The 14,919-nt window shown below is 41.9% G+C and overlaps 2 protein-coding genes across 6 annotated transcripts in view; one reads left to right on the forward strand and one right to left on the reverse strand.

Annotated features, from left to right (window-relative positions):
* The first annotated feature begins 97 nt into the window (after positions 1-97).
* JKAMP (JNK1/MAPK8 associated membrane protein) lies at positions 98-4,339 on the forward strand. 3 transcript variants are annotated; one of them, XM_038180427.2, is made up of 7 exons: positions 98-244; positions 392-483; positions 595-776; positions 2,002-2,208; positions 2,789-2,970; positions 3,505-3,581; positions 3,879-4,339. In XM_038180427.2, exons 1-7 carry the CDS (start codon positions 232-234, stop codon positions 4,095-4,097), a joined length of 972 nt encoding a protein of 323 aa, XP_038036355.1. In that variant the 5' UTR covers positions 98-231; the 3' UTR covers positions 4,098-4,339. The 3 variants fall into 3 exon arrangements, with proteins under 3 accessions (XP_038036355.1, XP_038036356.1, XP_038036357.1); XM_038180428.2 differs by having other exon boundaries at positions 101-244; positions 595-749; XM_038180429.2 differs by lacking the exon at positions 98-244 and adding an exon at positions 249-312.
* Positions 4,340-4,361: 22 nt separating this feature from the next.
* Positions 4,362-14,919, reverse strand: part of CCDC175 (coiled-coil domain containing 175) — a 28,780-nt gene continuing 18,222 nt past the window's right edge. Inside the window, exons 14-21 of one of the 3 annotated variants that reach the window (XM_072038152.1) lie at positions 10,650-10,788; positions 10,276-10,355; positions 9,245-9,397; positions 7,990-8,092; positions 7,845-7,888; positions 7,084-7,246; positions 6,002-6,040; positions 4,362-4,660 (exon numbers count right to left, since the gene is read on the reverse strand). In XM_072038152.1, coding sequence (XP_071894253.1) covers positions 6,024-6,040; positions 7,084-7,246; positions 7,845-7,888; positions 7,990-8,092; positions 9,245-9,397; positions 10,276-10,355; positions 10,650-10,788 — 699 coding nt within the window. In that variant the 3' untranslated portion in view covers positions 4,362-4,660; positions 6,002-6,023. Of the gene's footprint in view, positions 4,661-6,001; positions 6,041-6,597; positions 7,247-7,844; positions 7,889-7,989; positions 8,093-9,244; positions 9,398-10,275; positions 10,356-10,649; positions 10,789-14,919 lie in introns of those variants that run through there. The other 2 variants (XM_072038151.1, XM_072038153.1) reach the window with 2 other exon arrangements.

The following is a 14,919-nucleotide window of genomic DNA, read 5'->3' on the forward strand; positions in this document are numbered from 1 at the left end:
CGCGGTAAGCCACGCCCACCTGGGCTCCAAGCCACGCCCACGTGGTTAGAGAACCCCGCCTGCTGCGCTGTAGCCACGCCCACATTGTTGTGGCCACGCCCACCGCCTGTAGCCACGCCCACTGTTACGTCACCGCCCCCACCGCTGCGCTCTCTGGAGTGGGCGGGGCTCGGCCTCGCGGCGGAAGGGGAAGTGACGTCAGGCGGAAGGGCTCGTTGCTAGGGGAGCGGGATGATCGGCTCCGGTACGGACGGGGCTGCGCGGGGTGGGGTGGGCCGGGCCGGGATGGGCCCGAACCTCACCTAACGTCGTGTAATTTAGCGTAACGAAATGTAATATAATATAATGTAATGTAATTTATCGTGCCGTAACGCTCCTGCTCTCCCCGCAGCCGTCGCCATCCACCCCGCCTGCCTGGGGCTGTACTGCGGCCGCACCGTCCTGGCCGTCAACGGCTCCGTGGAGACCTACGGGGACTGCGGGGTAGGTGCGGGGGCTCCCAGCTCGCTGCCCTTGGTCCTCTCGGCCGCCTCCGGTGGGTGCGGTGCCTCGCGGTTGGGCTCCGCTGTGACCCCCGTGCTGTGCTTCCCGCAGGTGTGCCCCAGGGGCCAGCGGACCGATGAGAACAAAATCTGCCGGGAATGCGTGGGGTCTCCCGACCGCTATGACTGGCTGTACCTCGGCTTCATGGCCATGCTGCCCTTGGTCCTGCACTGGTTCTTCATTGAGTGGTATTCAGGAAAAAAGAGGTTAGCATCCCCCTCCTTCAAAAAAAGGTATTTACAAAAATGTACTAACCACAAGCATAGTCTGAGATGCTGAACTGATCTGTCTAGCACCACATCTGTTGGCTGAGCCGATGCAGCAGCACAGAAGATCTGGGCAGTTGGTTGATGTTTTTATTTACAGCAGTCATCTTGGCCCTTCTCTGCCTGCAGAGAAACCCACAATGGGTTTCCCCATGGAGAAACCCACATCAGGTTTCCCTGTGGCAGGCCAGAGCAGTGCCTTGTGTCAGCCCCTCCCCATGAGACTGACCTGCCACCTGTGGAGGCTCTAAGAAAGAATGTTTTTGACTTTTCTCTTTAGGAATGTGTATGGCAGGTTTTGGTCCTGACAGCACTGCTGATGTACCTTAACTTCAGTGGGGTGCATCAAGAAAATTCTGTAAAAACAGGGATTTAAAATCACAGCTCCATGTGGCCATCAGGAGCTTGGCTGTAGATTTTTAAAGAAGTCATGTTTCTCAAGTGTACTGAACACTGAAAACGAGGGCCTGAGAGAGCTTAATGCCTGGTTATGTGCCATTTTTACCAATAATTTTTCAGCTGTGAAAACTTGTATCGTATGTTACAGTGTTATTGAGATGTCACATGTTACTGAGATGTGTGGTGCCTTATTCTCCACCTGCTTTCTTTGAGACTGCAGCACTGTGAGCGTTGATATCCCTTACCTGACAGGAGGCTCATGCCTGTGCTGCGTTTGCTTGTAAGCGTCCCTGGGCTGGGCACAGGGAAGCTGTGCTGCTGCAGGAGGGAATAGCTCAGCTCTGTGGAGTATCAGACGTGATGAGGACGGCTGTGTTATATGCTCGCCTTGGCTGTTTGCTTTTTGTGCTTCTAGTCTGATGCCACCTTGTGCTTTCCTGGAGGGCAGCTCCTGCTTGCAGCATTCCTGCATCAATACACCTAGGAGAATACTTGTGATGGTTTGATCTTGTTTTCTGTCATCTGTACTACATAAGGCTTTGGTATAAGACACTAGTTTCCAGTTATTTTATACATTAAATCGTATGGGATACTGTGAATGAATTCTCTCACTCAGCTTAAAATACTTGGTTTTTCTTATTCAAGCAGAATGTTGTTATTATTTGTCCTGTCCTTGGTCTCAGTGAGTCACAACCCCGCAGAAGTTTCTGTCCAGTACACACCTACACCTTTTGGTCAGCCTTTAGATTTACCTTAATGGTATAAAACAGAAGTAAATTTCTCACCTTTGCAGCTCCAGCGCTCTGCTGCAGCACATCACCGCCCTGTTCGAGTGCAGCGTTGCGGCGATTGTTACGCTGCTTGTCAGCGACCCCGTTGGCTCCCTGCACATCCGATCCTGCAAGGTGAAGAAGCTTTCGGACTGGTACACAATGCTCTACAACCCGAGCCCCGATTACATCACCACAGTGCACTGCACCCATGAAGCCGTCTATCCCCTGTGAGTGGAAAGGTTTCTGTCCTCAGAGCTGTTTCTTCCTTCTGTACATGTTTGTTTTTGCCCACGCCTCTTCTCAAAGTGGCAGAAATTGTTCCCATGTACCCAGCTTGGACCAATGAGTATCAGAACCCCTGAAGTCTTTTTGTGCATTGAGATGTTTTTTGTGTGAAACACCAATATTTAATGACTTTGTGAATCCAGTGTCTTTTCCCGTGTCTTCCTCTTGCTGCATCCTCAACATGCAGCAGAGAAGCTCAACAAATAAATATTTCAGAGAGCATTTTGTGATCTGTTCCTTCTTGCCACCAAAGAAGGTGACACAGTCTAGGACATGGAGCTACGAAGCATAAAATCTTCTTTTTTTTTTCCCCATTTGCTGCATCTTGATGATTTCCCCTACCTAAGTCAGTCCATCGTTGTGTGTCTCTGTGTCCCCTTCTGTCACATCCTTTGGCTGTAAATTCTGTAGGTTTTTCCCTACCTAATTTCAAATTTCCTGATTCTGAGTTGTGTCTGTAGCATGAGCAAACTGCACGTTTTACAGAATTTCTTATTTCAATTCTCATTCTGTTTTTTGCAGGTACACCATCGTGTTCATATATTACGCCTTCTGCCTTGTGCTCATGATGCTACTCCGCCCTCTGCTGGTGAAGAAGATTGCCTGTGGCTTAGGAAAGTCCGATCGATTTAAAAGCATTTACGCAGCACTTTACTTTTTCCCTGTCCTCACGGTGCTCCAGGCGGTTGGAGGAGGCCTGCTCTGTGAGTTCTGTCCTAATAATGCTAATAAATGTACCTATAAACACAGTAACAAATGGCTTAGGGGAGGGAGAGAAGGGACGTGACGCTTCTTGCTTTGTGGATGAGGATTTTGTTCAGGTTTCTGCAGGTTGTGAGGAGCCTGAGCTGAAGAGGGGGCTGGTTAGTAGCCCTGTCCTAACCAGGCTCCAAGCAGCACTGCCTCCTCTTTGCTTGTGCTGCTAGAGGCTGCCCCTTTCCCAAAAAGGCACAGAGTCGGGTATGAGAGGAAGTTAATTCAGGAGTTAATTCAGCTTTCTGCATAGGTAGAGTACATCTGATTTCAGAAATTAATTCAAGTTTGGAGAGCTCAGCTGATCTTTGATTTAGCTTGAATTTGGGATCCTAAGATGGAAGCATTGACTAGTTCTGTTTGGCTGAGCCTTCCTGCTTACACGTTTGACAGTAGCTGTGCTGTGGTAGCTTAGTGGCCTCCAGTCTCCCCTGAATGTATAATGATGCATTTTTCCTGATGATGTGTTTAACATTTGCCTTTAGATTACGCCTTCCCGTACATCATACTGGTGTTGTCCTTGGTTACATTGGCTGTGTACATGTCTGCTTCTGAAGTGGAGGTAGGTGAACGTGTTTTCTGTATCGAAACTCATAACAAAATACTTGAATGAGCAGAGACTGCTCTCTTGCATTGTCTCAGCCGTGTTTTATGCATTGAAGCATCTTCCCTTATGACTTCCTCTTAGCTGGAGGAAGCTACTGTGAGACTTCCCCCTTGTGGCCTACTGAGAAACTGTGCTATGTGCTGGAAAGGTTTCAGGCCCCGAGGCTTTGTGCAGTGTCTCTGTGCACTACCTATAACGTGCCTTAAACATCAGGTACAGCGCGCTAACAGAAGGTTGTGTTCATTTTGCCAGTCTTTCAAGGATCTCCTTGTCAGGAAGAAAAGGCTGGTTGTCCTCGTCAGCCACTGGCTGCTCCATGCCTACGGCATCATCTCCATTTCCAAACTGGACAAGCTTGAGCAGGACCTGCCGCTGCTTGCCCTCGTCCCTGCACCTGCCCTCTTCTACGTGCTGACAGCCAAGTACACGGAGCCCTCACGCATACTCTCAGAGGGAGGGAATGGACATTAGGAAGATCCTGTGCCAACAGCGCTGTCCTACAACAACCTGGAGTAAGCAAGTGTAGTGCTTGGTACGCATTTGAAAACTTCTGGTTTAGAAGCAGCCATTTGTGTACGAGACTTCTGGGTGAAACATTTCTGAGACTGTATAATATTGAAAAGCTGCACTTTGTATTCTTCACAAACATCTAGTATAGATCAAAGGGAATGTCTGTATTTATTGCTGTGTATTTGCATAAAAAGCTTCTGACATTCTAGTACAGAGTTTTGTTTGTATATGTTTATTTCCTATTACAATATTTTAGGTTGTGTTTAGAAGAACAATAGTTTATTTTTCAATAGAGTTTCAATGAAACAAACAGCTCAGATAAAACATGGAACGCTTGTACATTGAACAACAGAGCTTGAATGAAACAGAGCACTTGGTTTTCTCATCATGCATTCTAGCTTCTATCTTCCACGAGGGGAAAGAGACTTTCAGATAGCTGAAGATAAGCACTGGAATTATGCTCAAGATGTGTTTTTTATGATGGAAGCATCTCCTGATTTCTTCACTGCACTTTATTCTGACTTCTAGGAGAAAGAAGACAAAAAGCACCGTGAAGTTCTCTATAGTTTATGTTCTGTGTACTGGTTCAGGTATGGAGACCTCCTCTGTAAATGATTAAATAGTAGAATTTCTCCCACTAAAGCCATTTTCTTATATCCTGGCTATTAATTCCCATCTAGGATCAGGTTAAAGATTTTCTTTTCCTAGCAGTTTACACCTGTTGTCAGCAAAGCGCTTGCTGCAGGTAAGGCTGTGAGCCAGGGTAACTACAAATGGATGGAGCCTTCTCCACATCTTTTACAAGACACCTTAACTTCCCCTTATGAGAATGCTTCATGCCTGTTAATCCGTTTATTGTCTATGTATGTTGTATGGGAATACACCCAAAGCACACTCACAGTAATTTAATCACAGAACACTTAGTGTTAGGGACAGAGCACCACCGAAGGACTGAATGTTGAAGGAAGAGTTCTAGGCAGATTTTCTCAACAACAATTTGTTGGCAGCAGTAGCAGAAATAGTGCATCTTTCCATACTTTATTGTGGCAGGAATGCCTTTTCTAGTTGATTACCTGCTGGCTCAGTGGAAAGGGACAGCCTGCTGAGCTCAGGGGTTCTGTGGGTGTAATCAAGGCTTCCTCAAGGTGGCGCGCTGCTCTATTCAAGAACCTTTCTCCATAGGTTTAATTTCTTACATCTGATACACATTTCCTGATAACTTTGCTCTGTGCATTGCCAATTGACAGGTTTGCTGCTTCTAAAAATAGCGTGCAAACAAACCACATCTTGTATGCAGAAGTAAGGGATTATTTAGGGATTAAGGAAATAACTGATCTCCTTAAGGAAATCAAATTCTATCTACGCTGCTACATAGAAAATACAGTTTGCAGCCATATAAACATAGAGGAAAGAACTAAAACTATGTTCTTAAAGTCCATGTGTTAAGATACTGGGTACATAACTGACAGATTCATAGATGTGTTTTTCTTTAAAATGTCCTAAAGACAGTTTTTTGTCTAGTTTTGCGTGGTTCCCATATCAGTACACACGCAGAAGGCATGTGAGCAGCCAGTGCAGCAGCAGGCAGGAAAAGCTTTCTGCAGAGGTGCAGGCCTGAGGACTGTATGCTTCTATGTGCATTTCCACATACAGACTACATATGTTAGGTTTAAAAGTTGGGCCATATATTTTTAAAAAGAAAAGTAATGACGACTCCAAGGTAATATTAGCTGTACTAATGAGTACATCTTTTGGTCGGGCTAGAGAATCGTGTACTAATTTTAAAGCCTGGCGAATCAGGGACTTATTAAAAGCAGAGTTTATAGGAAGCCTGTGAACCATGCACGGCATTACCAAGCACTGACCTTCCTTCTGGCCTCAGGGGTTTTAGCCTTCAGCAAAACCTGGAATGTAAAATGCAAATTAAAAGCTTTTTTTTTTAATCCTCTTCTCTCACTATAAGAAAATTAATGACAGTCAAGGAGTTCAACAGATGCCGCTAAATAAATACTTGCAGTTTTTAATGATCAAGCAATGTTTCTGTAGGCTCCTTATGAAGAAGCCTGCCCTGCACGTTTCACCCACAAAATACTGACATTGGCCTTCAGATGAACCGGGGGACTCCTACTATATGTTTACCATCCTCCCTGCTCTGCCTGGCTTCCTTCCAGGGAGATTCCCTTCCTCTATAAATTCCCCCCTTCCTGGCTTCCTGTCATATAACCCAGACCCAATTACTTCAAAGCATCCTGAGTGCTGCAGCCCTTCCGATTTACAACATTCAGTACCAAGGCAATGTCATACAGTGACAAACCTGCGACTCATTACAAACGAGGCCTCTATGAACCAACAAGGAGAGCAGAAATCTACAGGATTCAAGTTAAAATGAGGACCTGAAGCAAGCAATTTGGTGTGTATGCATCTAGGGCCCCAGTGTAATAACACCACCGCACACCTCTACTATACTGCAGTATAGAATGGCATGCATTTAAATGGAAACAGCAGTACAAATTGCCCACAGGTAAAATTCTAGACAACACAAACATTAATTAACCATGTATTCCTACAGTGGTAACCACACAACAACAAGCTGCAGGAGTTCGAGTTTGTTAGTTTTATTTATCCTTTGTGGAAAAGCAAACATGTAATTCCGGAAAGACCAGTGATGCTCAGACAATTTTACAGCCCCCTCACTGTGGTTATAACAAGCCTTTAGAAAGAGGAAATTAAAGTTAATATCCAGGCTGTGTGATAAAGCATGGCAAGTTCTTCTAACAAAAAAAAAATGCACTAACTGTTCCACTAAATCTGAATCTACAGCAGAGTGAGCTGATTTAACACAGCTGTATTACTTGTATTTTGTCACAGGCTACTAAGAATTAAAATATTTAACAGAACTCCTCTGGGACTGAAAACAAATTAGGGGAAAAAGTTTGGTGTATCTTACAGTGCTCATCCATTCTAGATTTTTTTTCAAACAGAGAATCCAGTCCTTCCAGGTTATTTTGTAGCCTGCTATTAATATCACCAATCTTCTCCTCTCGATGTTGAATTTTCGTTGCTAGGGCTGTCACTGCATTCAGAATTTCCTGCTCGTTCTCCAGAAATTCCTGTAATGACATGGGATAAAACTCCTTTTTTCTCAAAGTGAAAAAACAACAACAGAAACAACAAACAAAAGCACAAACTACAGCATGCTGAGAAAGTTATGTTATCTTGTTTTCTCACAGCTTGACTAGCCACCAGACCACCATTTTCAAAGGAAAGTTTACAATAATGATCCAATCCTGAAGGAAAGGAGGAAGGACAGAAGGGAGGAAAGGAGGAAAGTTTGCCTTTCTAATGGAAGAACTTGTGAAAAACTTCCTTACATGATAGTTTGGTTTAGTTCCTGTTGGAAATTTTCAATTGCCAAATTTCAAGGCCATTTCCAACTGGAAAAACATTACAAGGTTGTTGATCAGCAGGTAGAAGCAAGAATGCTAGCAGATACAGGGAGACTGCACAGTTTAAGAAAGGATCAAAAAGACAAGCAAAAAGGAACAGTATCAGGAAAATATATACATATTGTGTTAGAAACCATGGGTTTAATACTTTTCCCCCTATGAGTTCAAAAATTGCAGTGCCCTATTTGCAACATGAAATCATTTTTACATCACAAGTGAAACATATTTATGCAAAATAGCGTGATAGAAAATTGAAATTCACCTTTTGAATAGAGCTGTCTTCTGACCATGCCTTCAGAAGAAGATCTACAACAGAGTCAACAGTTAAACTACGGTAAGACACAAAGACTTAAAGATATTATTTAAAAATATTACTTTTTGTTTTGACATAGTTATTAACACATTACCATGAAGCACTGCTAGGTCATTCAGAATTTTGACTGTTGCTGACTTGTGGTTTTCTGCTTCAGAATTCATTGCAAAAATATCTTCTTTCATCTGCAGATTGTACTGTAAAAAAATAATTACAACTGAGTACTTGCCACAGTTTCCAACTTTTCTAAATAACTTCCAATCAGTTTCACTGTTTCTAAAGAGGCCAGCAAGAATAAGCTGATGTTTAACTTACAGAAATACAAAGGCTAATGTATTCCTCTGGACATGCTTTCTTTCAACAATAGCATCCATTTCATCTTGTTGATTAAATTTTAACAGTTGTCAAAATCACTACAAGCCAGCTATGTCTATGCTACCAAGTGAAATAGGCTATGATGCTGAAAACAGACAGAACAGCACAGGTCACTTCCAAACTGGGACTCTTTCTTCCTTTCTTCCCCAAAATCAGGTGGACTCATTCACATTGGATCAATACTGGCACTCAGCTTGCGCTGTCCCAAGTTTGGCTGAAATGTGTTAGCCCAGGTCAGACACAACAAACAGCACTTCCTGGTGCGGTACAGGCATCAGAAAAACCTCAGCTTCTGTTAGCGAACAGAACATAAGGAGAGGGAGATTTGTAGCATAGCCAGGGGGTCTGAGTGAAGCCTTTTAGTCCAGGAGGATATAATCAGAGCCACAGAGTTGCTGGTACCCAACATCTGCAGTGCTAGCATGCACAGATTCACTACTGGCAGCAGTAGAGCTCTCTGCTTGCAGGCACCAAACAGTGCACAGGGTTTACCTCATCTCAGAAATTCAGTCCACATGGCTGTGCAAATGTGGGTTCAAGTTTCGACGGCAGCCTGAAAACAGCTGGCAATAAGACCACTTTTACAATCCTTCCTGTATTTTATGGGGAAGGAGATTGTAATACTCTGAGAGCCCAGGGTCTGAAAGGTATACAAAATACTTTCAAAAGCATGTATTCCAAACAAAACAGGCCTATTCTACATCTCACTTTCACCTCATGTGGCAGGAAGGCTTTTTCCTACAATCCCTGGCTGAAGGCAGCAGATATGTGATATTGATTACGCCTTAGGCAGATGCCTTGCACTTAGATATTCCTCTTTGTTTCCCTCCCAAGTAAACACAGATCTACGCATTCCTTTACAAGACAAAGTTTGCCCTGTGGTTTTTGTGTTTCATCGTCTTCCGTGGATAGTTCTCTGTGAAATTAAGAACTTCATATTGGGAATGAACACTGTTAAGCTTCAATATACTCACTAATTTGAATCTGCAGTTCTCCGTGTTCACAATGTCAAGTTTTCTATTGATCTCATAGATGTCTCTTTCCAGCAACTTCATACTCTCTGTGTGATTCTTCAGCTGACTAACTGCAGCATCACGCGTGATCCGCAGCTTATTTCTTAGCTCCAGCTGCAAATAACAAAATCTTCACTGCTACCTGACCTTTATACAGGATTTTTGTACTTAAAGTGAAAAGAGTTTTTACTACATGGTACTTTTCATTTAAAATTTTCAAAGTAGCATCTGAGATAGGAATCTGTACTCTCTAACCAACAAGGAGGAAGAGACACAGAGAGGGCAAGTGACAGCTCATGGTCCACAAGAAAGGAACTGGCTCGGACACAGCCCTAGACAAGTGGCCCTGCTACACACTGAGACTGTGCATGCGCTGTAAAAATGGGCAGTGAGGGCTCTGCAGGTCTGAAATGCACTGTGGTACTGTGCCCAGACTCATCAGCTGTACAGCTCTGAAGGTGGCTGACAGGCAGATTCACTGTGCAAGCTTTGTGGGGACACTGTCTGGGGACAGAGCCACCATGCCTCAGACATTTTGAGCTGTATGCAACTACCCCCACAACAACAGAAGTTTCTCTTTCCTTACATTGGTGCTGCTTGAATGCCTGAAGCCAGAAACAAGGATAGGTAAAGAGGCAACGATACAGGAAGATTTCTCAAATATGAGTTACTGAAGTGGTGGAAAGTCCTGCCCCAGCAGTGAGCAAGCATCTGAATAGAAGCAAGGTCACAAATGGTCTCAGCTCAACAGCTTCTTTTTGGCCTGTTCATGTGCCTAGGGAATGCAAACTCAAGCTTAAGGCCAGCATGATACAAATGCTGGGCCACAGCATCTGAATGCCGAGGTCTAAGGCATCCACCAGATAGGAACAGGGCAAGACAAAGGTAGGCACAGCCCCAGCCTGTCTTCCCATCTCCATGAGCACCTCTTGGGATTAAAAAACTGCTGGTGGAAATTTTACAGAATTAGTAGTTAAGTTTTAAGCTGTTACCATGTCCTCCTTGAGCTTCCTAGTAGTCTTGATTGACTGCTGAATGGCTCTTTTGATTCTTACCTCTTCATCTTTCTTTTCTACAAAGCAGGGAAAGGGTTTTTAAGACAGAATAATGACTGAACATTAAAGTTAAACTGTTATAAAGAAAACTAGGTTCTATCAGTGAGTGAGTTGTTTGACAGGTCTGGCATTTCAAAATACTTCATATTTACGTTATAGCCATGTCTATGGATTCTAATTGTTGCCAGGAGCTTGGTTTGTACTTGTTTCATAGTTCACTTGAGCTACAGGCAGACAAAGGGGTATGACATGCTGTTTTCAGAAATATCAAGAGAAAACCCAGCCATGTAGAGGAGCTACTTAACACTTACCTGAAAACAATTGATTCAGTTCTTCATATTTTGTATACTTCTCTTCTTTTTCTTTCTGGGTTTCTTCCAAGGTTAGCCTGCTTACGTTTAATTCTTGTTCATTTTTAAGCAGATTTCCAGTTGCAGTTTTGATGTCATTCTTTAATGAAACTAAATATTAATCAATAATCTTTCTAAGCAGCATTTAATGCATAAATAATTCAATGTAACCAAGGGGAAAAAAACACAGAGAAAGGAATACTGGAAGTGATCCCAAGAGGTCATCTTAGTCCATCTCTCTGCTCTACAGCAGAATCAATTAGACCTAAGTACCTATGACAGATGTTTGACTTGTCCTTAAAAACCCTGGTGGAAGAGATATCGAGCCTCAGACAATTGATTCCAGGATTTTGCAATTTGTGCTGTCAGTGTTTTCTTAGGCCCTAATTTTTTCTTTAGTTAAATCTGCTCTGTTGCCTGCTATTTGTCTCAACAAGTGGACAAGGAGAAGTTTGTCATCTTGCTATCAGTTTTTATTTATTTGGCAGCTACCGTCTTATCTTAGATTAATTTATTTTGAATGGAAAAACTGCACACTTTTTCAACTTTTTTTTTTTTTTTCTTTTTTCCCCTGATCATCTTTATTAACTCCCCTTGGATCTCCAAGTAATCTATGTCCTCCTTTAAATTAGGTGATCAATACCAGATGATGTGTTCCACGCGTGTCCTACCAAAACTGGCTGGAGCTGCAAACTTTCATTATATGCCATGCCAGTCTATATGCCACTTCGTAGAGACCAGTTTGATATTTCTCTTTTTCATTACTACACATCTGTGCTGATTTACGTTCAACTTGTCAGCCTTAGTCCTATTTATCACTGCTAGGCTTGAAGACCTCCCCAGTGATGAATTTGTACAGAACTGTTTCCACCTAAACATACAAACGCACATTTTTTTTATCATAACTTTTTCCTCTTTGCCTTCTTTTTATTGCCCTACATTACTTCCTTGATTTGCTAAAATAATTCTGAATTCTAGTTCTGTCCTGCAGAGGGTGCTCCCACTCTTATCGAGTCTGTCCTCTGCAGATGCGATAAGCATTCTCTCGGCCCTATCACCTGAGTCATTAAGGAAAATAGAGATTAATTCAAATCTGAGAGAAAACTCCCTCAAACTAACTGAGACCATTATTCTGTTTGGTCAGTAACTGGTGGGTAACTATTATCTAGGATGATTTTTCCAACCGCTTTTGTACCCAGCATTCTTCAGCCCTGAGAAGTGACAACTGAGGGGACGTACAATGAAAGGTGTGTAAAATCACGTCTTTGCTGGAGAAGATGAGAAGACAGCAGCTATTCACTGCTTCTCACAACATAAAACTGCAAGATGATGATAAACGTTTAAGACGGCAGGTTTAAAACTGAAAAGTTTTTTTTTTATTATTAAACAAATTATATGTTGTTGTGGAGGATAAATGTATACGTGAGCTAAAATTAGCAATCAGTGACAGAAGAATATTACCCTGAAGATCGAGCATAGCATAAAATCCCATCAAAAGCTATTAAATGCAGATACCATCTCCATCCAAAGAAGTTCCTGACACTTCATTTGTCATAGAGATACTACAGAAAAAGGGCTGTTCTATATTTGACTGTTCTTACTTTTCCATTACTTTTCCAAGCAGCACTACTGTTCGCTGCAGAAGACAGACTTCTTATAAGATCAACTTTGTGTGTTACCCAGCATGGCTATTCTGGGAACTGAAGATAATTTGAGCTTCACCTGTTCTTGATTTGCAGTTAAATCATGAACAGCACTGAAATGGCTTCAGCAACTTAACTACCTGAAAGTTAATTTTGTCAGACTTGGATGATCTGAACACATCTGAGTTCTCTCGGTACACTTCCTAACTGGTTCCTTCCCTATCCTAGCCTGTGGTATTACCTTTCTGATACTAGCATTATTTACATTAAATGACATTGGTTATACTAGGCAATTGATTCAGCTAACCCATAAATGAAGCAAAACAAATGCAACTTTTTTTTTTCCTTTTACCGCCAATATGGAGTGCTTTCATGTTATTTCACATGTGCTTTCCTGGCAGCATTTAATTCTGCAGCTTAACATATCTCATGTTGCTTCATGCACAACCATAAGCCTATTTTTTTAATCATATTAATATTTGCTAAAGATAAATGTAATGATGACGCTCCTGAATCTGAAGCATCTGTATATGGGCATCTCTTGGCATAGTGGAATCTCATCTTGGTTAGGGCAAAAGGAATGCAAGTCAGGAGTTGAGTTACTTTTCAGTAGAAAAATACATCTATTCTCTTTTGCTGCAATAGGTATAAACAAGGAAAGGGAGAACAGGAACATCCTATACTGACAGAAGGACTTGAAGAACGATGTTAAGAGAAAGACTAGATGATACACGAGAAATAAAGCCATACTAGAAATTAAATTGGGCCCAGGATGTGAAATAACATCAGGACACTGAACTTTTTTATTAACACGACATTCATGTCAAATGCTGCACTACATGTTTTTGGTCCCTGTGAGACTCTGAAGTCAGGAAAATCATATCCAGTTGTGTGATCAAAGAGTAGAAATATCAGAAAAATCTCAAAGTATAGATGTTTAGATATACTTATAAGTTTTGTTGTTGTTTTGTTGTTGTTGTTTTTTAATGGACTGTAGCAGAAGGATGGATAAAAAGAATAAAAAAAAAAAAGAAAGTACGGAGGAGAACAGACAAAACGGAAATGGCACCCTTAGAGTATTAAGAAGGCAGAGAAAGAAAGGTGATCTAAGCCTCATTTCTACAGAGTACTTTGACACCATGCATCACCATGATGCTCCTGACAGAGCAGAATAAATCAGCATAGGATCTGTCATTACTCTTATAGTGGAAATTATTCCCCTTACACAGGCTGCCTCCATGAAACAACAGTCAAACAATCATTTTACAAGTGCAAGAAAATGCTGAAAGCATTTATAAAGGAATTTATTCCCCAAAAGGAAAATATAGAAGAAAACAAAGCAGCTACAATTGTTTCATCAAAATGGTAGGAAATGAAAACATAGCAGAAAAAAAAAAAGTTTAAAAAAGGAGAAAATGGTAGAGCGTATCATTGAATGAAAATAATAGTTACAATTATTCCAAACCTGCTTTATCCAGGCCAGGAAGGAAAGGGCAACCCTCTGATAATGTTTTCCTCAACACTGTATTAGATGTAGGAAAAACTCTTTTAGTGTGGATTATATTAAAGAAAAGACAGAATGGGAGTCAATGTATTTAGCAATGACTTTGTATATCCTGAATAGTTCAACTGCCAGAAAGAGTGGGAGAATGAATCTGGCACAACTATTTACTTATCAGTGACAATCTCAGGCCTGTTTTTTAGGAAAGCTTCAGTAACAACATGGCCCGAACTGTCTTGGGTGATGTGGAATCATAACCTCTCCACCAGATAAACAACGAAAATCCCCAAGGCCTTCTCTAAATATACCTTTGTCACGTAAGATATATAAATACTTCCTACATTCCTGGCATCAGGTTTATCCTATTTCAAATCACACTGTTGACCAGGAGTCAGACAGTTTCCCTGGGGACAGAGCATATGCTGCATAGCAAAGATCGGAGAAGCACTTGAAATTTCTGAAAGCTCTGCATAGTTCATGTTCAGCATTTCCATGCCCTACTTTCTTGGGAAAGAAAGCTCATCAGTGTTTTAAAGAAGACCAACAGTAAGTAGCCTTGGGTTATGTATCGCACACCACCAATCACTCCAAGAGATTTACAATAACAATAATTCAGAGTAGAATTTGAACAAATGTCTCAAACCAAGCTGTCGTATTTCCATGAATGTTAGCCTGTTTACCAAAAAATGACAGAACAAATTCTACATTAACAACTTACACATCGGGTAGCTCACAATAAAGCTAAACTGGATGCATTTTATGACTGAATTGGTCCTGCACATATATTTATTTCAAAATGGGAAGCAACCTTTCTGAGAAGAATATTCAGTGCATGGCATTCTATTGAGACTGGCGCTCATATTGTGCACGAATACATACATATGGATGTGTGCTGCTTCCAGGGTCTCAATAATCTGAGGGTCTCATCGTAAGTGCTTTTGAGCATTAAATAAACAATCAAAAAATTCCTAACAACAACAAACAAAGAAAAATAAAGAAATTTCTTGAAACAGTTACTGACAGATGGGTCACATTGGAGCATAGCTATTGGAGCTACACTCCAACGTGGTACACCAAACACTGATAA

The sequence above is a fragment of the Anas platyrhynchos genome, chromosome 5 (genome assembly GCF_047663525.1).
Source record: "Anas platyrhynchos isolate ZD024472 breed Pekin duck chromosome 5, IASCAAS_PekinDuck_T2T, whole genome shotgun sequence".
In the NCBI taxonomy this organism is placed as follows: Eukaryota; Metazoa; Chordata; class Aves; order Anseriformes; family Anatidae; genus Anas; species Anas platyrhynchos.